This window comes from Amphiprion ocellaris, chromosome 5 (genome assembly GCF_022539595.1).
Source record: "Amphiprion ocellaris isolate individual 3 ecotype Okinawa chromosome 5, ASM2253959v1, whole genome shotgun sequence".
NCBI lineage: Eukaryota > Metazoa > Chordata > Actinopteri > Pomacentridae > Amphiprion > Amphiprion ocellaris.
Genome location: NC_072770.1, coordinates 22525968 through 22550324, shown reverse-complemented (window position 1 = coordinate 22550324; position 24357 = coordinate 22525968). Strand labels below are relative to the sequence as shown.

At 39.4% G+C, this 24357-nt stretch overlaps 2 protein-coding genes across 7 annotated transcripts in view; one reads left to right on the top strand and one right to left on the bottom strand.

Annotated features, from left to right (window-relative positions):
- Nucleotides 1-22: 22 nt before the first annotated feature.
- On the bottom strand, nt 23-18999 carry pusl1 (pseudouridine synthase like 1). 2 transcript variants are annotated; one of them, XM_023298019.3, is made up of 8 exons: nt 18568-18998; nt 18424-18484; nt 15725-15912; nt 10911-11060; nt 8642-8812; nt 1991-2045; nt 1619-1781; nt 23-114 (listed from the first exon to the last, which is right to left on the bottom strand). In XM_023298019.3, the coding sequence occupies exons 1-8, from the start codon at nt 18642-18644 to the stop codon at nt 80-82; spliced, it is 900 nt and encodes a 299-aa protein (XP_023153787.2). In that variant the 5' UTR covers nt 18645-18998; the 3' UTR covers nt 23-79. The 2 variants fall into 2 exon arrangements, with proteins under 2 accessions (XP_023153787.2, XP_054866907.1); XM_055010932.1 differs by having other exon boundaries at nt 23-1781; nt 18568-18999.
- LOC111587883 (arf-GAP with coiled-coil, ANK repeat and PH domain-containing protein 3-like) overlaps nt 4111-24357 on the top strand; it is a 75786-nt gene continuing 55539 nt past the window's right edge. For 3 of the 5 annotated variants that reach the window (XM_023298009.3, XM_055010929.1, XM_055010928.1), the window contains exon 1: nt 20550-20825. In XM_023298009.3, the coding sequence (XP_023153777.1) occupies nt 20779-20825 (47 nt within the window). In that variant the 5' untranslated portion in view covers nt 20550-20778. Of the gene's footprint in view, nt 4919-20548; nt 20826-24357 lie in introns of those variants that run through there. The other 2 variants (XM_055010931.1, XM_055010930.1) reach the window with 2 other exon arrangements.

Below are 24357 nucleotides of genomic sequence, written 5' to 3'. Positions count from 1 at the left end.
GTTTGTGGAAAAAATACACATATAAAGTAAAAAACTTTATTAACATAATTTCACACAATAGTTTAGAAATAAAGTAGCATCAGTCCGTTGAGTTCCCTGTAGATGGATGCAGGTCTGAGGAGGCAGGAACAAAGAGCTAACTCAGATATGTTCTGATAAAGAAAATGTGACACAAATCATGTAAACTCCTAACAAAAGAGCACCTAAGGCATCAATGGCAACCTCAAAAGTGACTATATGTCTGATTTGTATCAAAACTTACAGTCAATACTAAACTACATTTTATGCTCAAAATATTGCCATTTATGGTAGACAACTGAAAAGCAACTGGTGATCTACAACATACAGCAATCAGCCACTAGATTAAACCCACTGACAGGTAGAGTGAAAACACTAATTATCTCCTTACATTACAGTGGCAGCTGTCAAAGGGGAAGTAGGAAAAACAGGCAGCGTAAGGATCTGAGTGACTTTCACTAGAACCAAACTGCGATCGCCAAATGAGTCAGAGCATCTCCAAAACGGCAGATGTGAGTCCATGCTGACCCCTTTTTCACGGCCAAAAGAGCAGCGGGCATCAAAACAGAATCTAACTGGGAGAAGGTGACCCATTCTGGTTAATCTTGTCTTCTTTCACATCATGTGGACAATTGGGTGCATATAGTGTTGGAGAGAGGGGCAGGAAGGAGGCAAGTCGACTCAGGCAGTGTGATGTTTTGGTAAAAGTTCTGCTGGGAAACCTTGACTCCAGGCATTCATTTGGATGTTACTTTGATACGTATCACCTACCTAAGCATTGCTGCAGGCCACATATATCCTGCCAAAGCAACAGCTTTCCCTGATGGCAGTGACCTACTGTAGCACGATAATTGTTTAGGAATGGTTTGAGGAACATCACCAAGAGTTCAAGATATTGAATTGGCCTCAAAAATGTGCAAATCTCAATCTAATCAAGCATCTGTGAGATGTACTAGAAAAACAAGTCTGATCCATTGAGGCCCCACTTTGTACCTTTTTTAAGACTTAAAGGATCTTAATAACGTCTTGGTGCATGATACCACAGGATGCCTTCAGAGGTCTTATGAAGTCAATGCCTTTATGGGTCAGAGTTATTCTGGTAGAAAATGTGGCTGATTGGTGTTCATCAAGAGGTCTGTGCAAGTTGTCTGTTCTCTATTGTTCTAAGAAATGTCTGCTATAGTACTTTTTTCAGATTGTTTGATTTGTTCAAGTCTGAATAAACTACAGATTTTCATAAGAAGGCAAAGATAAAACTAAGAATTCTATTTTTTTTTTTTTTTTTTTTTTAAATCTTTCTCAATCTTCCTGCAACACAAGACTTGCTGTGTGATCCACTGTGTCCTTTGCATCTCTGGAGGCAAAAGACCCTGGAACCTATTTCGCTCTTGATCTTCGGACATTGTCAGGGGTTTCAGTTCAGTTACCCTACTGAGTGTGCTACTGAAGGATCAGTGATTGCTTCAAGCTTGCAAAGTTCCAAGCAACATTATCCTAGAATACATTTCTTGCCGTCGAATACAAACAATATTTTTTTCTGTATTAAAAGATAACTGTGACGTTGGGGCTTTGCTGAATCTATTCTGTCTGACTTGCTTACCTTCCTCTCTGTAGTCCACCCGGGCGAGGAAGAGGCCGTTGGCTGGAGCAGCCAGACACTTTGGGTAGATCAGAGAGTCTCGAGCCTCCATTATGTCTCTCAGCTGGGGCACTGAGAGTCGCCTTTGGCCTACAGCTACCAGGGCCCCCGTCATCCTCCGCACCTGCCAGCCAGAGCAACACCTGTTACTCTTACATGTACTTAATAGCTACATCACAAGGGACTGCATGACTTGATCACTTTATGCTGAATGATCCCACAGGTTTCAGTCCCCACCAGCAGATGGTGCTACCTGCTCACAATAACCTGTAACACGTTTACACTGAAACACATCATAGAAAACAGGCTTTCAAGAAATTAAGAGGAACAAACCTGCTTATAGAGAAAAGATCTGCTTTGAAATTTCAGCTCCCAGAATGGGATCTCTCTGGAAAAAGAAATAAAATATATGTCATGTCTTTACAGCACATTTAAAACACTTCACATGAAATGCTACTAATAAATCCAGGAGGCATGAAGCCAACTTAGCATCACTGACTGAACATGCAGTAATAAAGAAAGGTTAAATGTTGCCAGAGGGGTTAAAGTGTCACGCCACTACATCCTGAATGGCTATCAGATGATTCAGTCTCATAAGAACAACTATATATGAAGAATATAGCTAAAAAAGCACACCTATTTATTTCTTAAAGAGAGAAAAGGCATAAGTAAAAACAAATCTAAATGTTTCTTTGAAAATACATTTCACTGGTCTTGATCAAACTCTGAAAATTACCCGTTTCAGCTGAAAAGGGTCCTGTCTCACGTCTACTATGTGTTGAGATGTGTCTCTCCTTTGTCTCTTTTGTCAGACATTTCAATGCCATCCGCCTGTGTGGACTGAGGCGGATGTGACATTCATGCCAGACATCTGATGGAGCCCCTTACTCTCCTCGTGCACAGATTTGTTTAAATGTCACATGCTGAATACGGCACTGCAGCTTAGGCCCAACAGGATTATGTATGATGCCATAGAAAATATGAATCTTTTTTCCCCCTTTTTTGCAATTTGACATTTACCTTCTTTTTCTGATGTTTATTTCAGAATTTTAAGTCCAAGCAGCCTTTCTGGATCTTCCTCTAAACTCCCTGACTTTTTTATTTTGGGGAGAAGAGTGAACTCAGCAAACAGGCACATGGGAAGAATTGGGTCAAATGCAAATTTGAGTCAGCGCTTGCTGTCTGATTATATGTGACATGTAAGAAATGCAGAAACAGATTTGTATAGCAGAGCTGTTAGCTCGTGGACTCTGTGAGGGACGTTATCTTTAGATGAGAATAAAGCAGCTGCACAGTCGCACATGCAGCGTCTGAGTAACTTAACAAATAGACACAACACATAATATGGTAATGTTCAGTGCCACAAACTCTAAGATATGTTTGTATTTTTTTCCCTTCCAGTCTCAACACAAGAGTATTTTGTGAATTTGTAAAGGTTTCTAAAATGTTTGGATTTTTATCATATTAAACCTGCAAGAACTTTTTTTTTCTGCAGTGGAAACAAGTTGTAAACACAGCATTCACAATCTAATCTGATATTATGGACTTGTTAGCAAACAGTTACTGATTTACACATTTCAATATTAAAAGGCCCGTGTTACATAGTTTTTTTTATACCAAAAACAAAAAGCTGGTCAATTTTGCCTGTCCTTTCTTCACACAATTGCACAAACACACATGTATTTCTCTGTCTATCTCACTAATTTAACAAATAGACACACATAATATGGTAATGACCAGTGCAAGAAATTGTCTAAAAGATATGTTTGTGTTTTTTCTTCAACGGTTTTAACACCAGGGCAATTCTGTTGATGATTTTGCTCAGGTTTTGAGTAATTCAACAATTAATCAATTAGTTTATCACCAATAAATTAATTTCTAGGGTCTGCAACCATGTTAGCAGCTCGCTGAGGTTGTACTTGTTGTTCTGCGCTAACATCAACATGCTATCATGCTTACAGTATCAGTTCAAACAAACTAAACACTGATAAAAGCAAAACAAGAAAGAGCAGCTAACTAGGCAGCTAAGACCAGTGCTAGATGGTCTGTGAGGCTGAACATGCTTATTACGCAAACAGCAGCACTGAGCTGATGGGGAATTCAGCTCTGGATCACAGGGTTGATTATAATTCATTCTAAATCAGTGGTAGCCAACACGGTGCCCGCGGGCGCCTGGTTGCCCGCAGAGACCACGTGAGTTGCCCTACACATGCTCTAAAAATAACACTAGTCACCATGAAATTCCTTATAAAAAAATTATAGTTGCTGTTATTTTTAAATCGGAAATACTTACATTAATGCAGATTTTAAATTACAACATTTATTATAATTTTTTATTTTTATTTTTTTAAAAAAACAACAACGTCTTCGGTGTAAATGAACTTTGACCGAGTCAAAGTTCACTGCGCATGTCCAACTATACGTCATTCTGCTGAAGCGTCCGGACGCAGACACTTCGGGAAGCTAGGTGTGGTTTTTATCCCCCAAAACATGACAGAGAAGTGAAAGAGAAAACACTATTTTCACGATGACTGGGAGGAAGAGTTCTTTTTCACGACAGTGAAAGATATGCGTCCTATTTGCGGGGCGACTATTGCGTCGGCAAAGCGGCACAATGTGGAGAGACGCCACTTTAGCCGCTACAAAGCTTCCATGCTAACTAGCCACCTGCTAGCGCACATAGACTGGATGCGCACTACGGACAGAAAAAGCCCCGGACTTAAAGGCAGCTTTGGCATCTACTACGCGACGAAAAGTTTCTTCGTGGAGAAAAATGTACCATTAGAAAAGCTTGTTTTAGTGACGACAGATGGGGCTCCTCCATGACGGGTCGGCATGCAGGCTTCATTGTACGATGCAGAGGTGATCCAGACTTCCCAACATTCCTACACTACCACTGCAGCATTCACCAGCAGGACATATGTATGTACAAAAGTGGCCGGATTTGATCATGTGATGACTGGTGTCGTGAAGATCATAAATGGCTCCAAAGCCAAACAACCAGGACATTGAAGGTGCTGCTGGAGGAGCTGTCAGCTGATCATGGTAACCTGTTACTACACACAGAAACCCCATGGATCAGCAGGGGACCAGTTTTGCAGCATTTTTTTTTGTCACTGTTGGCCGAAATCAAAGAGTTGATGCAATCCAAAGGGGAAGACACCTTGCTGCTAGAGGACACTGAGTGGATTCTTGCCCTTGCATTTTTAACAGACATCACTGGGAAACTGAACCATCTGAACTGTGAGCTGCAAGGTAAAGGTAAGACATGATAAGCTCTGCAATGCCAGGCTTCCCACTAACACACATTTACAGACAGAGAAAGAGGTAACATGTTGTCATTCAAAACACCGTGCCATTACACAAAAATGTGAAAAATAATTTGTTGAAAACATGTAATGATTTGTTATGATCTGTTAAAAATGTTGCAATGCTGGTGAAAAATGCTGGTGATTAGTACTAATGTGATAGGATTCATTTCAAAATCTGAAAGAGTTGATTTTTTTTCTTAAATAACTGATAATTTGTACAAACATGGGACAGAGTTCATGAATTGTTCAAAATTGTTACAAAGGTAGTGGTTTGCACGAGTGAAGCATGATTTAATGATTTCCTAAAACTGTTAGAAGTGACAGTTTGCACAGAAATGTAACTGGTGTGATTTTGAACAAAATGCTGCAAATATGCTGATTCATACAAAACTGCCAAGAAAGATATTTACCAAAGTTTCAGAGATAGGATACCTCTGACTTTTAAATATTGGAACAGATTTCCATATATGTGTGTGTGTGTGTGTGTTTCCTACTGTCATTGTTGTGGGAATCTTTGTTAATAATTATTGTAAGGAATAATTAACATAAATGTGATCAGAAAGTCTTTTTACATATTATTTTCATTATTTTCATTATTGTTTAAAGATGATGGCGCAAGTTTGCTATTGAGGAAGTTTGTATCAAACAAGGTGCCCTTCGTACTACTCAGTACCCTTGAAGTTGCTCTCGGGTTCAAAAAGGTTGGTGACTCCTGTTCTAAATGGAGCATGAATGTCTGAACCAAAGTGCACACTCTACAACAGCGAGATGGATTAAATATGCATTAATTTGTGGGTGTATGTCTCTGCCAAGTAGCCAAGTCGCAGTTTAAATTCAACTCTTCTTCTTCTCCTGAGTTATAGTGTTGAGTACTGGTCAGAGAAGTGTTTTTACTGAACATTATAATTTACACTGGAGCTGGCCTTTATCGTCCCTTTCTGATATCATCCTATTAGACGTGTGTGATATTTTAAAGTTAAAGGTAAAGTTAGTTTATTTATATAGCACATTTCAACAACAAGGTGATTCAAAGTGCTTCACAAGGACATTAAAACAGCAGATGAAAACACAATTATAAAAAGAAAGAAAACATTTATAAAATCATTAAAAAGGTCATTAAAATTTAAGGATGCAGAAGAATAAAAGAATCAAAAACAGAAGTTGGGAAGCAAGGACATTTTAAAAGTTACACTGCAGAGTTTGTCATAAAATAAGATTTAAAATAACTGTTAGAAGAACTTAGTCAAAAGCAGCTGAGAACAGGTAGGTCTTCAGACTGGACTTAAATGTGCTGAGAGTTTCAGCTGATCTACAGTTTTCTGGGAGTTTGTTCCAAATATACGGAGCATAGAAGCTGATTTTGTCATAAATGATGTGTTAATTCATGAGTTATGGCCAGAAACATGTTATAGGAGGTCACAGTGACCTTTGAACACCAAAATCTAATCAGTTCATTCTTAAATCGAAATGATCGTTTGCACCAAAGTTGATGACATTTCTTCAGCATGAAAACACGATTCCCCCAGTCACTTCAGATGCTGGTGCAGAGGCTTAAAGATCACTGATAAAAGAATCAGTTGTGAAAATAAATTCAAGTTGCAGCCACTGAGAGACTGAAGCGAAATGTGTTACATTAGGTGCAGTTCTGTAACTTAATTCCTACAACAATGTGCATGCATACAATATAACTTACACCTACATCCAAAAAAAATACCATCACATCCTTCTTGTACTTGTTTCTCAGAGGCTGAACTTCTTTTTTCCAGTCAGCAGATTACCTTTATAATAAAACAAAAAATAAAATAAAATCAAAATAAATAAAAATCAAAAGTTATAATGTTCTTATAGTGAAAAACCAGTATGTCCTCCATAAAGCTGTTCCTTTATGCATGAAAATGAGATAAACTATTTCAGGAAAAAAAAAACAATTTTTTTTCTGTGGCAAATGGAGACCAAAGAACTCAGCCTCACATCCCACATCTCCCTGTTTTAGGATCAGAAATTTAGGTCAACCTTTGGCTTTTCAATAATTCATCAGTTTCTTCTCATTTTATCACCGTTACTTAGAATAGTGACCCTCATGAAAAAATAAACACGGTGCTCAGCTGTAGGCTTTCAGTAACCTAACGGAGGCCAATGTTAGCACAGATCGGGTCATTCATGGGACCGTCAAGAGTAAAAGAGGGAAAAGGTTTTGGTTTGGTGAAAATGTGTTTGAGTGCAAATATGCTATGAAATATGTTACAGATCTGTAACCGTGGTGCTCACGGATCATCAGTGCATCACATGTGTTGGGGTTAAGGGACTGTGTGACATTTACTCTGCTCACAGTCTGTCCATGTCCATATTGTGCACCATATTTTCAGGGCAAATAATTAATGCCCATGAAAGTGGTATTTGGCATGCAGAGCGACCCCCAAGGACGGGTAATCTCCCAAAGCCCACATGGCCCTCTCTCCCTCTGTCACCCTCACTCTCCTCTGTGGATTATGTTGGATCCTTATTGTCTCAAGTACATAAACCTGCTTGACATACAATCACATACATTCATTAACACAAACGGTGTTTCTATCTGTATGATCCAACAGTTAAATGTGTTATTAAGTCAGAATGCATGAATCTGTTGACCTGCAGTCTTAAGCAAGGCTTCCTAACGCACATCTTTTGTTGTTTATACGTTGTATTATATTGTATTATATCTTGCAGTGATGTCGGATATAATTTTACTAGAAGACACGCATGGAAGCAGCTACAAAACATAGCAACTGGTGAATGAGTGGAAGTGCTGATTGGCAGATTTTAGCAAGCCGTTTCCCCCCTATGCTAAGCTAAGTTAAGCTAAGCTAACCAGTGCTGCTCCATATCTACATCTACCAGAGAGAATTTACGGTATTGATTTTCTCATCTGACTCTAAGCAAGAAAGCGCATCAAGATGAATAAAATAAAATCTAGAATTTGTGAGACTTTTTAAAATGTTCTAATTTTTTAAAACGTGCAATAATTTATTTTATTTTTAAACTGATGCGGCAAACTTGTTGGCAAAACCTTGACAATTTTGCCTTTCATTCATCTGTTCACACACACATAATTTACAGGAGAGCTGCCATGCAAGTTACTGGAAGGTACATTATCAGCAACATGGGGTTCTTCCCCACCAACCTTACAACCACTAGAGAACCAGCTCCACCACAGGAGTCAACGCTGCAGTTATGGAATGGAGTGCAGTCGTGTTTTTGGGCACTTGGTGAACATAAGTCCAAGTTTTACCCTCCTTTACATTTTTTTGACAAATATCTGGCATGTGCCGTGGTTCTCTCCGTCACTGCTGTGGACACATCAGTGGAACAGCGGATAAAAGGACTACATGCAGTGTAAAAGTGTGTTGCATGTAGTGACAAACCCACAGAGAATTACAATCTAACTCAGCAGTTCCCCTCAGATGTACCATTGAAGTGACTTTCAGGTCAATGATTTGGTTTTAATGCCTCAAACAGCTTTAGTTTACTCTCACTGCTTTAATCAGTTGTTTCCAACCACAGGAAGCCACAAATTGTTGTGCTGTACCCAAAACATCTAGTAATGTGTGAATCAATGCATTTTTTTAAGTTGGCAGATGTGCAGACTGCTGGTAGCAGGAGTGATTAATCTACTTGAGGACATACTGTAGTCTACCTGTGAAAGTGTGCACTGGCAAAGGAGCTTCCTGGCTGTATATCGACCACATCCAGCGTCTTCACAGGGCTTTTAAACGGCGTGTCAGTGCTGATCGCCCTGAAACTGCTGAAATCATGAGTCCCGACGAGCATGGCAGCGGCCTTATGCATGGCTTCCACATCCAGCTCCCTGATGAGAGACAGAATCAAGAAAGAGACATTTTAACAACAAACAACAATATATTTCCCAAAAGAAATCCGAGCCCCTGAGGTGAACTGACTTCCAAATCAGCAGGCTTACTGTGATATTGCACTCTGACCCAAAAGGTGACCTCTCTGGTCAGGCAGAAGTGCGCTGCGTTTTCAGGCCTTCATGTTCCTGTTTTCCAAGCAGAATAATTTATTGGCGGACTTATATAATATGAAAATACTGAGGGACAGTGCCACGTGACGGGGCAAAGCATGCCGACGAGCGGCTCGTTTAAGGCAGCGAGCGGCAGTGGTGGGCTCGTTGCTCAGATTCTCTACAGTCTCATGCTTCTGTCACTGCTTAAATATGATCTGACAGAGAGAGAGAGCGAGAGAGATAGTGAGTGGGGAAATGGAGGAGTGTGCAGAGAGACTCACTAATTAAATTCTTAATGCAATAATTTCAGATCTTGATCATGAAAATGAGTCATGAATCAAGATGTGCAAAAAGGAGAAACAGCTTCTTAATTCCAGTTAAGTTTTAGCAACGTATCCTCCCCATGCAAATGCTTTTATAACAGGATAAGCTTGGTGTATACATTTTGCAAATTAGCATGCTAACATGCTAAGCTAAGATGATGAATGTGGTAAAAATTTCTGCTAAACATTTGTATGTTAGCAGGCTGCTACTCGGAATAGTATTGCTGCACAAAATTTTTGTCTCTGCTTTTTGTTTTGTATTTAATTAATTGGCTAACTTATGTGCATTTGTCTTTAACAAGTTTGTTTCATGTTTATTATTTTATTAATTTATTAGTGGAGCGCAGACCTGAAAATGCAAGACAATTAACTGAGGTGTTGACTGACATATTGACAAAATGCCAAATATTCCTCAGTTCCATTTATATTTGTTGTTGTTCCTCTTTGTTACATTATCATAGATCATCATTTATTTCAAACTGTGGAAAACACAATGTGGGAGAAGCATCATTTTAAATGGTGCTGAGGTTCGTACAGTAATAATACAAACAGAGCGAGTTATTATATCAGATTTGTGTCAAGCAACTCAAAGTCATCACCTTGTATTTTGCTAAACTGTAACAGGCATTTATGATACCATTTTCGGGCATTTTATTAACCAACCCTTTCTTTTCATTATAGATGATTAAAAGCCGGCTCTGTTCCAAGAACTCATCTATATTTCAGTTTGAAAATCTGATATAAAAATAACCTAGAAATACGTGAAGGGACTGCTTACATCACACAATCAATCTTTCAGTCATTTCCAAAATTCTGCTGCAATACTATAACTCATTTTCAGCATTCATCCAATCTTGAACAAAGTGAAATAATCTGACTCATATTTCTTGCAGTGGGTGTGATGACGAGGGAGAGGCAGATCAAAGGGAGAAACGAGAGACGCTGCTGAGGCAGAGACGCTCAGGGCTGGAAGGAGGAGATGAATGCTGAACATGAGAGAGGGATAACGAAGCAGAGATGCCAGAGTGAGAGAAATTAAGGAAGGAAGGACAATAGAAGGAGATGAAGGGAATAAAATTAAGAGAAGGAGAAAGGAAGAGACAGAGAGAGAAAAGAGAAACAGAGTAAAAAATGCGTGGGTGTTGTTCTGCATGTGTATAAGCCTGCAGCTTATCTTGCCCTACTTTTCCCCTAAAAAAGTGTAGAGAGGAGCGCAGACAAATGCTCAAACATACACTCTTTCTTTATGATCCTTCCTTCCAGTCACAGCTAAAAGAACATCGACTGAGCTTTGTGGCTATTTCATCTCTTTTTGTTCTCCATTCATCCTGTCTTTTTTTCTCTCTTTTGTTTGTTTTTTGGATGTCAGCTCAGATAGAACACTTTGTTTGACTGTCCCTAATTTGCAGTTCCGGTTTGGCACATGTGGATTATTCATGTGTTTAACGTGCCATTGTTTCTGCAAGGCTTGACATGAGCTAATTGAGAGTATGTGACGTATGCAGTTAGTCTGAGCTGTAGTTCTATTTCTCATCCTGCACCTGCACACTAAAGAACGAAGAAAAAAAAAAGAGACGGCAGTGAACGAAGGAAGGAGTGTAGGAACCGGGATCACTCACATGTTACTGAGGTTCCAGCACAGTTCACAGTCTGTGAGGGGAAGGAGGGACTGTTTAGAGAATCCCAGAGCAATTCTGTAGATGTAGGTGCGAGACTGGGCACGGTGACGGGCATGGAAGTTATCAGGAACCCGGTGGGCATGGGTGACCCTGGAAGCGAAAGCAAAAGAGCACTTGGAGTGAAAACTGAGATACATTCAGGTCTTTAAAGCTGGCAGTAATTCCTAAATTGTATTATTCATATATTACATGTTCTACACAGAAGTCTGTGATCCTTCATACATAAATATATTCTAAAAAGTCATTTAAAAAGCAAAAATTGCATCTGTTGTTGTCAATTTTATCTCAATATTCCTGTGAGCGGGATTTGTGATTTCAGCTACTTTGAAAGCCAATGACGGTCCAGTTCAGGCAATTTACACCACTTTGTTTTGAAAACTCGAAGCCTACATTTAACATACACTAAAAACAGACAGTGATAGAGAAGACATTGTCCATTTTCCTATTTTAAAATAAAAAAATGTTTACATATTCTTAGATTTTTCAGAGAGGGGGGAGACATAGTTAATATGTTAAGACTTAATAATGGAAGAACCATATTAGACATAAAATCCCTGGAGGGCATCTTTGAACATCTGAGGTCTGGTGGATATTTAGACAAACACTGAACAACAAATATTGTTTCATTCTTGCTTCAATAGAAACAGTCCCCAAACACAGATGGTGCTAAAACTCTCAATTGTGCTGCCAGCAAGAAAAACTGTGTAGAAGTCACTGTCCAAAATGCCAACATTGCAGCTTTTTATACAAAGGCACACCCGTTGTCAGAGTCCTAAAGGGCTGCCAAGAGCCCTGAAAAGCAAAGCACTTATGGTAACACAGTTAGCATCAGAACAGACTCAGACTGAGGCTCTCTGATGTGACTCCAGCATGATAACACAGGACACTTGATGTTTCTGTGCTCACAGAGGCAGGACAGACATACTAACTCTAATTATATCAATCGATTCATGAAGCTGTCTGACATTTTAAAAGAGAATGAAGAATATCACTGGCATTTCTGATAAGACTTCTGCATGTATGTGCCAATTATTCACTCTAATCTACTTTGTGCAAATTGTTGTTGCTGAAACAATGAACCAAATTGTGCTGCGTAATAAAACATCATACATTTGGAGACAAAAAGGATTTGAGTATTTCTGGCTTTTCAAACTTTTAAAGGAGAACTTGCGTCTGATGCTGCAACAATTATACAAATTCCACAATCTCTTTGAATATGTCCAAGAATGTACTGGCAGATTTACAGAAATCCACTATTACTAATGAATTAATACCCAAACTGGGGAGATTTTTTCTTCACTCTAATGTAAGACTCCGTGAGGTTTTACTTTTGACATAGCAATGCTAACATATTCAAAATGCAATGTTGTTAAAATGTTGTGGAAATGCTCATCATATTCGCCAGCTTAGATAGCAGTTTAGCATCCGAATGTTTGCTATTTAACACTAAAACCAAAGTACATGTAAGGCTGCTGAATGTGAGGAATCTTATTGGTTTTGCAGGTCTCGATCAACAACCAAAGTCAGACAAACTAAAATTCCGACCTGCTTGTGACAAGGAGGATCACCAAAGTGCATCCTGATGTTGACTTAGGGGTCTGCAGCAAATTACACAGCAATCCATCCAGTATTTGATGAGATATTTCGACCACAATGGTGGGCCGACCAGCTAAAAGCCAATGTCAACACTGCAACAACAGCTGAAAAGAAGTAAATTTAAGCTACATATTTCAAGCCACAAAAATTTAGATTATAATCAAAATAATTGTGGTTAATGAATACATTTTCACAGTCTTTGGAAATATACTATGCATAAACGTAAAGCTTAAACTTAAAGCCACAATGGGACCCTGGTGAGGTAGAGGAAGATCAGGGTTTTTGTTGTCGCAGCATTTTTTGGTTGTGTCTGATCAAAGCAATTGTCATCTAATATCTAGTTTTGTTATTATTCGTCAAATTTCCACAGGTGATACAGAAAGTAAAATGTAGTATATAAGTCAAAGACGTAGTAGTTTACACTACTAATACAGTGAAGAGTGGAGAATCCTTCATCTGAGAGAACAAAGAGCTGCAGCCAGCTGCACCAGTGTGATTGTGAACGCTCAGAGCACATCAGCATCCTATAGTGTTGCTCCACACACGTGTGTGTCTGCACTCAGAGCATTCATGCATGTGTTCACTGTGTGTTTGAGAACATGGGAGATGACAAGTGGTGGTTGCACGTCAGCATGCAGGACTATATGGAAGTATAAGAACAATGCACACATCACATGTATGTGCGCATGTGTGCGACTATCTCAGTGTGTGAGTCTGTGCACAGTCACAGAAAGTAGGTTACGTTTCCAGGGGAGGAGATTGGGTGTGACACGTGGCAGAGGAAACCCTTGCGTCTGCCTTCAGCGGCTCCTCCGATGTGAAGTGACAGCCTTCGCCTGGCCTCCAAACCACACACACACATCAAATTTTCATGAGCAGTGTTACAAGGCATGGCCTCACACATTTGGGAACTGGGGCATTGTTTGGCATGGCACCATGTTGCTATTCAGCAGTTTCCCCTTATGGGAAAAGAGCCGTTCATTTTAGGCTAATTGAGGCCCATTTTCACAGCAGAAGACAAGTGAAGCAGAAGAGATATTTTTTACAGTGTGCAGCCTACGTTTAAATCTTGCCTTGGCTCTCTATCTCCGGAGGCGGCAGACCAAAGCTGTGAGCCAGGAGCCATACTGTGATCGTTGCTGTAACAAAAAATTCCTTTTGGTTTCCACTTCCCTCTGTGCAAGATGTGAAGAGATAGTCTGGGGCGTCAGATCTGATGTTTTTAGGGCTTTTTTTAAAATCTAGAATAAAAACTTATGGTTCTGTGCATGAACAATACTGATGGTTGACTATTTTAGCAGTATTGATATAAAGCAGATATAAAGCCATGAACAATGATGTTTCTATGAAATTATAAAAAGTGAGTTTATTAGTGTATCTTCCCATTTAGCTAGATGAGTGTATCTGTGTGTGTATTAATAGATGCTATAGACCAAAAAGCAGAGCAAGGATAATCCTTTCTAACCTTCCCTCTGCAGGTTTAGGGATTAACAGGATGCTGGGAGCTTCCCTTTCCTCCCTCCACTCCTCTCAGTGTGTTTCCCAAATGTTTCACTCTCTCTTTTTCATTCAGTGTATCGTGATCTGTTTCTTGCTCTAGCTTTGTCTTTCTGCAGTGTCTCTCAATGACTCTCTCTATCCCTTACTCTCTGTTCATCTATCCATCTCTCCCCTTTGTCCTTCTCTGTTAGTGTTGCACTGGGAATCTGTTCTCTCTTCAGCAGAAAAGCTGCTGACTGAAGAAATATACATATCCCAGCAGAGTAAACTTAAGTAGTCATAACCGACTGCGGCTTTGAATATTGCGCAGATGTAACGCAAGGATAAGATAAGATAAGATAAAGTTCTTTATTTCTCCCCACTCCAGGGGAAATTTACATTGTTACAGCAGCTTTATTTACAATATATACAAGGGTGGCAAAATTTTTTAACAGAAAAAATAAAAATAAAGTTTAAAAGTGCAGAGATGAAAACATGATGTGGAAAAAGAAAAGATGGGACAGACAGGATTTCAGACACTCACATAAGTCTACTCCGCTAAATTCTCAACAGGTGAACTTGTGAACAGATCAACCCTCTGAGCAGCTGCTTAGCTCAGTCATGATTCTGTTTGTGATTAATTAAAAATGGTAAATCCTCTGGAGAGGCGTTCTATAAATATAAGTTCTCTGCAGCACAATTCTCTTATGACTTAGAGTCATAACAAATGAATAAATAACACAATTTCATCAATGAGAATCATTGAGAAGATTTATAAAACCTGTGCTAATCAGTCAAAGTTTTATGGATGAAACACAGTAAAATTATGTTTATACATGCTTAGAAAAACAAAATATAATTTAAAGTCTTTTGAACAGGCAAAAATAATGCCACAAATAGCATCCATTTATCAATTAACTTCATACAAAATACACAGAATTTGACCTAGAATTACAGCATTGCAGTCATGTCATCCCTCTGTTGCTGAGTTATGGTGTTGAATAACAGCCAGAAAAAGCGTTTTAAGCAGAACTTTATAACATCACAATGTGGTTGATATTTGACCTTTTTGGATATAACATGTCATGACTTCATCCTTTTGTTCTATTAGACATTTGTGTGAAATTTTGTCATAAGAAGCCAACCATTTCTTAAGTTATGGCCATAAACACGCTTTGTGAGATCACAATGACCTTGAACTTTACAAAAATGGAACAGATGGACAACCTGAAAACATAATACACTAAGCTGCTTTAAAGGTCATCTCTGGAATTCCAGTTAGAAGTGAACTATATGTAGAATCACTACATTACCTTAAGATTTATTTATTCAAGGGAAAAAATATCCCATAAGTTCTGATGTGTCATTGTTTAAAGAAATTGTTCAGCGACAATAAATCCCACATGATGGAGAAACGTGTTGTTCAGTATTTGCTGAATTACAACTTTATACACAGCTCAGCAGCAGAACAAGACTAACAGAGTCATACATATAGTATGCAGTTACTTAAATGATGAGAAAAAGCTCCTGAGATTAGAAGAAACTTGACAATGAAAGATTTTCAAGTAATTATGGCAGTCAACAAACGGAACGTGGAAGTGTGTCCAGAGATTCCTTGCTTGCCTCTACGGATGAACATTTAGGTTTATATTAAACTGATCCAAAGAACCCCGACTCACCTGATTTGTTCTGTCCTGAGGTGATAATTAAGAGCCTCAACAAGAACGTCTTCAGTAAACGGCGGCTTGTCCTTCATGCGCTGGAGGTCAAAGTGGGCGGAGTTAGAGAGGGCGTGGACCCCAGAGTCTGTCCTGCTGGACACTGACAGAGACACTGGGTTGTTCGGCCTCAGCCTCCGGATCGCATCCTGTACAAAGACAGAGATATAAAAAGCTCAGTGCAGATGGACTGTTAAAGAAAATTGAAAGAGTTACATTTAAGCTTCTGAAATCCTTCACAGTCTACCACAAATAGTCAGAGGCGGGTAAGTTACATCAGAAAGATACCAAATAGAGCAGCAAACAGCAGCATGACGTGACGGACAGTCTGTGATCATTTCTGCTGTGTATCCGTGTTTTCTCTTTGAGTGTGTGAGTGTTTATTTTCTAATATATTTTTATGCTTTCATTAGAGATACAGACAGACAGTAGAAGGCTGATAAAAAATGAGAGATCAGAGTGAAACGAGACAAAAACATGCGACAAAGTTCTCCAGCTGGATGTGAACCAGGAACGTTGTTTAATGTGGTTTATACCTGAACTCCCTCTCAGGTCATTGACTGCACACCACTGTGTACAGTCATAGTGTATACAGGTAGTATTGCTATTTGTTGACTGGCTGCCTGTTGTGCGACTGACCACAACCAGATGGAGACATGTATTGCACTTATAGAAGTGCACTGAGAATAGTCTGTGTAATTAACCGTGCAAACAGCTCATATGTCAATCACATTTATTCGGCAGTAAAAAGACAAAAATATCTGATTGATTTCAATAAGCCTATCAGCCTTTACAGCCTGTAGTTAAACCACAAAGAACAAAACTGACTTTTCTTTTTACTGTTTTATCGCACCCCTGTGCCATTTCTTCATTGCCAAGAAATTAGGTGGTGGTCAAAGTTGCCTTTTTTCCATGAAAGTAACCTTTCCTGTCCTTGCTGCAGCTCAAGCTCACCTACAACTCTGCTCCAACACTGGAAAACTGCTGAAGGCTAGAAATTGAAAAGTTGTAATATTCAAGTAATTCAGCCAAACATTTTCAAACCAAAAGCTGATTTTAAGGAGGAATACTGACACAGAAAGTCAAACCCTACAAGTTGACAGGATTAGTTCCTTAGGTTTTTGACGTCTATAACCCCAGAAGTCTGAATCCATGTTTTTGAAACTGTAATCAACACACTGCAGTTTTGAGACAGAAAAACTCAGCCATGATGTTAACCTCTTATTTCACTCACAATATACTTACCAGCATATAAAAAACATGGTATCACATGTTAGTAAGACAGGACCATCTTGTTAATCAGTCCTTCATATCATAGGCTCAACAAAATGCACAGGGTTTCTGCAGATATCAACCAGTCAAATTTAATGCTTTTTAATGCCATTTCACTGTAAAAATTTTTTAAAAAAATTTTAATGCCACGACCATGAACTCAACAAATTACACGGTTTTGGGGGGTTTTTTTGTAAAAGATGATTTTTATATGAAAACTGTCCCTACATTTCACTATTTCTGAATCCGGAAACCACCCCTGACCACCAGCAGGCTGTAGTCATTCTCTGAATTCCACATTTTCTGGCCATTTTTGCTGGAATTTGCATTTCCCCATTTCCCAGCTCTCCTCCACCTGGTCCACCTGGTCCAGCTGGGCACTTTATAAACATGCAGTTTTTGGCAATTGTACCCAACCGGCTGTAACAGTTATCACAATGGTTCGGCATATTTACACAGAGGCATATATCTGACGAATCGCAGTCTATAATTATATATTTTTATTGTCAAATATTTTCTTGAAAACTGCAGAAAGAATTTTTAATGCCACTGAGAATTAAATTTAATGATTTTTAATGCCATTTAAGGCCTTAATTTTCGCAAAATCAATTTAATGACTATTAATCTCCCTACTGTCAGTGGTGGGAGTGTGTGTCTGTGGGCGTGGGTGTGTGTGTGTGTATGTATGTGTGCATGCTCCTGCAGTTGTGTGCATATATGTATATATGGAGGGAGGGAGGGAGGGACGGGTTTTCTTCTTTTTAATGTTTTTAATGTTGTAAAGCACTTTGCGTTGCATTTTTAACTGTATGAAAAGTGCTATATAAATAAAGTTTGATTTGATTTGATTTGATTTGATTTGATTTGATTTGATTTGATTTAATGCTCTGCGGAAACCCTGATGCAGACTGAGTTAACTGCAACCACTAAAGAAAACAACAACAAAAAAAACCTGAATCTTTATTATTCTTCATATTCAGCAAGATAAAGCTGTATCTTAATTTGTGACCAGCACACAGCTGTCTGAGCAATCTGGCTTTAATTTTAGGATTCCTAAAAGTCATGGATGTAAAGTCGGCAGCGGAACCAGTCATTCATGTAGTTGTGTTAAAAGATTTTCAGACACCACATAACAGTGACCTGTGAGATGCTTAATTTAGCCTCTTCTCTTCAGCGTGTATCTCCCAGTAAAGGGCGCTGCTTTTGATCAGTGAAACAGAACTGCAGAGGATGTAAAGTCACAATGAAGCTATTCAGATGTTCACTTGTAGAGTAGACTCACATGGTCGATTAGGATCATTTTATCTACTTCATTACATTTAACACTAGTAGCTCGGAGGCAGAATGTCTCCAGGCACTTCTGTTAGTCAAAGTGAGTTAAAACTTACCTCCAAGTGGTCCTGGACTCCTTTCCTGTCATGCTGATGTGAAGGCACTTTGGTTGCACCCCTGCAGAAATAATCAGAATTAAATGAAATTATTGCAATAACGCGGATTTAAAGTGGAATTCCTCATCCTGTCATGCGACTTACCTGTATCTGGTCCCGATGTACTGAAAAAAGATGAGGTAACGCGCCAAGTTGTGCATGTTGTCTGCACATCTTATCATAATGTTTGCAAGGGAGAAACGTTGCACCGGAAAATCATTCTAGCTTTGACACAACAAACACTCGTGGTTGTGTGTCTGAAGTTCCTGAAGGTCGATTGTCACAGCTCTGCCGCGGAGCTCATGTGTTTGGAAATGAACACATGCGACAGACTGCAGCAGCACAGTCAATGTCCAGGAGACTTTTGTAGTCCGGAAGTGCAGCAAAAATCTCGGTAACAGTCAGCTTCTATGTGGGTATATCAGCAGGGCATGTCAGTAACCCATTTTAGTGTAAGGTCAATAAATTAACACACATGAAAACATTGTGTGGAAGAGACTTGCTGCGGTAACCTTCATGTGACGCAACTGAAATGACGCATGCGCATTAGCACACCCCTCCTCTAACAGGTTTGTCCACACATTCACATGATAAATGCTGTCGCCAAGCTCTGACAGCTATGAATTCAATGCAGAATGACCACAATCTAAACATTAGTTCAATGCAAACCTGTTTTTACTTGATTTTTTACGCAATAAGTCTAAATGCTGGATATTTTGTCTGTCTTGTCCGTCGCTGTTTGATTACGTCACCCTGAACAGAGGAGGTGTGTCTTCTCCTTCCTTCAAACTCGTTGGAGCCAGAAACGGTATGAATGTTTCAGATGTACCAGCTGCAAGTGAGCCAAAGACAGTCAACCCGAGCAGCCGATTCAACAGGATTAAGTCAAAGTTGGACTACAAAATGGAAAGAAAAGCACTTTAACCTAATTTATTTCGCTTTACTATAGGTATATTATTAAATATATATTCACAAATGCTGATTGCATGAGTTTAAGTTTGATTTTCTGGAATCAAGTAAAAGAAAACTCTGAGATAAAACATTTTTGAACACGATACACTATTTTATTTATTTATTTTTTTAAGCTCCAAAGACAAAAAAAAAGGAGTTTCAACTAAAAATGATGAACAGGCTACATGCCTTTGCTGAAATAGACATTTTCTTTTGATACATCAGATAAAAAATATTAAGGAATTTGTTGTTTACATGTTGGCAAAGTTATTAAAAAGGTAGCTCATATTTGGAGCTTTTACTAGGCTACTGATTACATTGAAACCTTCAAAATATTAATGTTTGGCTTATTCTATATTCTATAGACTATGGATCATTTTCTGAAAGGAAGCAAATTTCTCTTGACCCTTCATTTTATTATGCTATTATTCTAAAATCAATGTATTTTTACCTGCATTCTTCATATTTTTTCCTACACAATTTATACATGTTGGTGCATTTTATGGTCAAATATTTGTATTTTGTGTCTCCTGTAGCTGCACCGTTTCTCTTGAGACAGAAAAGTTCATACTGATGCCAAATATTAGGTAGCCTAAATATCACATCAAGGCTTCAATCAATCGAGTGCCATGCCAGTCAGCGTACATGATCATTTCTCTTTTGTAGCCATGATGTCAGTCTATCATTTTCATCCTCTGTCTGCCTTGGTCTCTCTTCCCATTAATTTTTCCAGCTGTGACAATATTATAATGGCAATATCAAGTGGTTAAAAAGAATTAGAAGAATTTTGCATCAGTGGTGAATATTTTAGGATTTTTTTATAATTATCTCTTACTATTATGCATTTATTAGGATTAGTACTCCGAAGTTCCATATGATCTATAAGTCTACACTTGTGAAATTATTAGAAAAACCTATCTATCTATCTATCTATCTATCTATCTATCTATCTATCTATCTATCTATCTATCTATCTATCTATCTATCTATCTATCTATCTATCTATCTCTCTCTCTCTCTCTCTCTCTCTCTCTCTCTCTCTCTCTCTCTCTCTCTCTCTCTCTCTCTCTCTCTCTCTCTCTCTCCCATGGTTCATTGTGTTCCTGCTGGTGGGGTCTGCTCGGCTCTCTCCTCCTCCTTCAGTCTCCACGGTGCAGCGACGCCTCTCTCCGAGCAGTGTTGTAGTAATCTGCCCGCCGCCGCGCACTCTGCTCGCATTCTGTGTCACGGTGCCACCGGGAGAGGGGCGACAGACTGCTGCGCGTCAGGGGACACCAGTCACCATCCGCACGGTTCAAGCGACATCCCGCCGCGGGCAATGACATTGGCAGATTGAAGTGGGAATACACGAGAAAAAACGCAAAAATGACGGTGGACTTTGAAGAATGTATAAAAGATTCCCCCCGATTCAGGTAAGGATGCTTCTCTCCGGCACATCACAGCGGTGCGCAAAAAATGGCACACCTTTTTTTTTTTTTTTGACATGATTTTTTTTTTTTTTTTTTTTTTAACACACGGGGGCCAGCACGCTTCGCTCATGCGGAATTTGTGGAGGCATCAACAGGGTAAATGAAGGGATGTGGTGTTTAATGTCTGGTTCGCTCATGTGTTCAACAAGGATGCCGTTTGTCTGCCCAGTTAATTCCCCCTTTTATGCATTTTGGCTCAATTCTTCAGTCATTTCTTGGAATTTTCCGCACTTCACCATTTGGATATTTATTTACACTGTGATAATTTTTCTCCAAAAGTGTCAGTGCTCCTTAAGTGATGGTTTTGATTTTTAAATTTGAATTTGCTGTGTGCATGTGAGAGGAGGGACTCTCATTGCCGCGCACAGTGAGGATCCATTTTGCTTGAATGTGAAATTATAAGTGCTGGTATCATGTCTTTGTTAACCCTCTAATAAGGGACACTCCTTCACTGTGAGTGTGTGAGGGGGATCCTTCTGGGGTGCAATCCTTACATTTGTAACAGGAGGGCCTGCAGTCACCAGCTGTCTGCACACTGGAGAGGAGATGCCCTTGCAGGCGAGGCAGCAGCAGTAGTATAAGTCCAGGTTGGCATTGAGACAACAGGGAGAGACGAGTGCATGCTCTCTGCAGCACCGGAGCTAGTTTCCTGGGCACAGATCCAGTTCTTCGGCCCCCTTCGCCTGCCCGCTGGAGGCTTGTAGCTGTACTCAGTCCACGTGCCAGTCTGGCTGCACTCCTGTGTAGGCCGGTGGGACCAGAAGCTGAGGAGACATGTAGGCCAGGGATCCCCTGTTATTTATGTCTGTTAGATGGGTTTGCAGATATGTGTTCAGCAGAAAAAGAGCAGGATGTTCATTTAATCTGTTTACAGACAAAGAAACATATCACATCGGGTTGCAAGATTTTTTTTCTGCCTCCGCTTGTTTCTCCATGTCAGCATCTGTGTTTGCTCTCTGTGCTGTTCTGTTTGTCATTTTGTTGCTTCCCTCTCCCTCTTCCTCTATCTCTCTCACTAGCAACTCATTTTGTTGGTGTAAAGTTGTATACATCCACAGACTAACAGATCTGAGTGAGAACACAAGCAGAGAAATAGAAAAAAGACAGAGTCTGATGGAGACGGACATCCAATCTGCTTCTCAAATCCCACCTCAGCAGTGATGGATGGCTGAGAGACAGAAGGACAGGAAGAGAAAGAGTAGCAGCACACATTCAGATGTTTCCCCTTTTCTCTGCCGGTTCACTTTCCCGTGATCTTATGGAGAGTTTTATTTGGAAAATTCCACCCCTCACAAAGGAAACTGATGCTGCTGTTTTCTTGAATCAGAGGAAACAATTAATGTTGTGCAATGCAATAATTATAATGTAGAAGATGAAGAATGATGATTGTGTCCTTTACATACATATAGCTGAGATGCAGTGGATTTATTTCACAGTTCTGTAAAGTGTTTTTGTGGTTTTGATCATATTTGGGATAAGATCTTTACATGGATTTCATTTCCCAGTTTACATGACATTATCCAATTAACAAGACTATTTCAACTAGAAAATGGGGATATAATGTAGCTACATAAACACACTAATAGAACTACAGAAGTAAAGGCAGCATTGTCTTAAGGCAAAGTCACATGACAAACATCTGCCTGTTAGAACAGTGGAAGTGACAGCATTGACAATGAGGACGGAGACAATAATCCTGAGGACATTCTGGACCATCAAGTGCAACTAGCTTGGCTGTGGAAAGTTTGAGAAGTGTCCCTGAAAGCCTCTTTTTCAATCTGTATAAGCTCCACAATCCACACAGATCCTATAGATTGGCACGCTCTGAAATGATCATTTACTCCAAAATCAGCAGCAGGTCTGATGCCAGTGGTACACGGCTTATCCAGATAATTAAACACAGGCATTGCAGAATTTTCCATCCACGTTGTGTCATTGCGGAGAAACAGGAGTAGGAAGAGCAGAGAACCAGTCCTGTCTGTCTTCCCACTCATGCTGCTAAAACAGCTCACACACACCCTCTCACTGCAGGTCTCAACTTGTACCAGTGCTGTATTCATGTATGCGTGATTGTGTGAGCATGAAAGAATTTTAAAGGTATGCCTGCGTATCTGTTAAACACATCTTTTTGTCCAGGCTTCTTCTCTGACCTGCCTCTTTATTCAGCAGTCACCTGCTTCATTCACTCATTCTTGAACCAAACATGTTAATCACTCCTGTGCACCTGCCTATATTTGTTGCTGTTAAATGGTTGTTATCTGATTTCCTTGAGGCACTTCGCTGTCAGATGTTTGCCACCGCTGCTCCAGTTTGTGGCTTCTCTATACTCTGTCCACAGAAGTTATCTTGCATGTGGTTTCATTTGTTTGAAGGACAAATTTGAGGCAAAGTCGTAATGATAAACTAAAACCAACACATTACCAAATACACACAAATGACTGGAGCACATTAATGTAAATTTTTATTTTATAACAGAATGAGCAAAAATGTCATCAGTTACTTTAAATTTAAAGCATATATCCCCGGATCCTTTTAAACTTATATAAATCCTTTTCATTGACTGTATTGTTGTGATATAAGTATTAATATGCATATGGGTGGGTGTGAGCTGTTGCCTAGCAACGGTTGCTGTAAGTGAGACGACTGAAATCTGGGAGAAAAGAGGACAGAAAATTTAAGAATGGAAGAGGAGAGTGGGTGCTCTGAAAACACGCTGTCATTATTCAGAGTCTCACTGGTGGAAGAGGATAATTTCATTGTGTGTTTTGGCCTGAAGCATTTTGTCATTACTCTCAGCTCAGAACAAATCTGTGGACTTTCTGTTTTGTTTTTCTGTAATTGCACCTGTGTGATATGTAAACTAATGACAAAATAAGAAAACTGAAAATGGAAAATAGCAAATGTTGACTCCAGCAATGGGCATTTTCATTGTGTGCAGTTGAGAGTTTACAGAAATGGAGAACCAAGATGCACCTTTTTGCCTCTTTCTGTCCGTTTTCTCAGTCCTTTTCCATCCCACCAAGATAGAGTATTCAACATCAGGCCGTCCAGTCAGTAAAACAGAGTGGAGGCAGCAGATGGAGTTGTTCTTTTGCAAACGTGACATTCAGTTTTAATCGGTGTTGTATTTTATTCTTCAAACAGCAACATCCTGTAAGACAGACAGAAAAAACAAAACCTTACTGAAGTTGTTGCAGAGGATCTACCACTAAACAGCCTCGCACCAGCCTCTCCTGTCACTGATGAAACCTTTAAAAACTAATTTCTTGGTATCAGAATTCCGTGTTTTTTCACTATGAAAATACTCTCTTTGTGCATTAGAATAGCTTAGATGAAACTCTACACTGTTGTCTTCTTTACAATATGCAGATATGAAGTCCCTGCCTCGCTTTTCTATAACCAGTCTGCTCTTCACTGCAGCTCGAGCACCCCAGCTCACTCATGAGTCTGCTCAAACACTGTAAAACTACTCTAT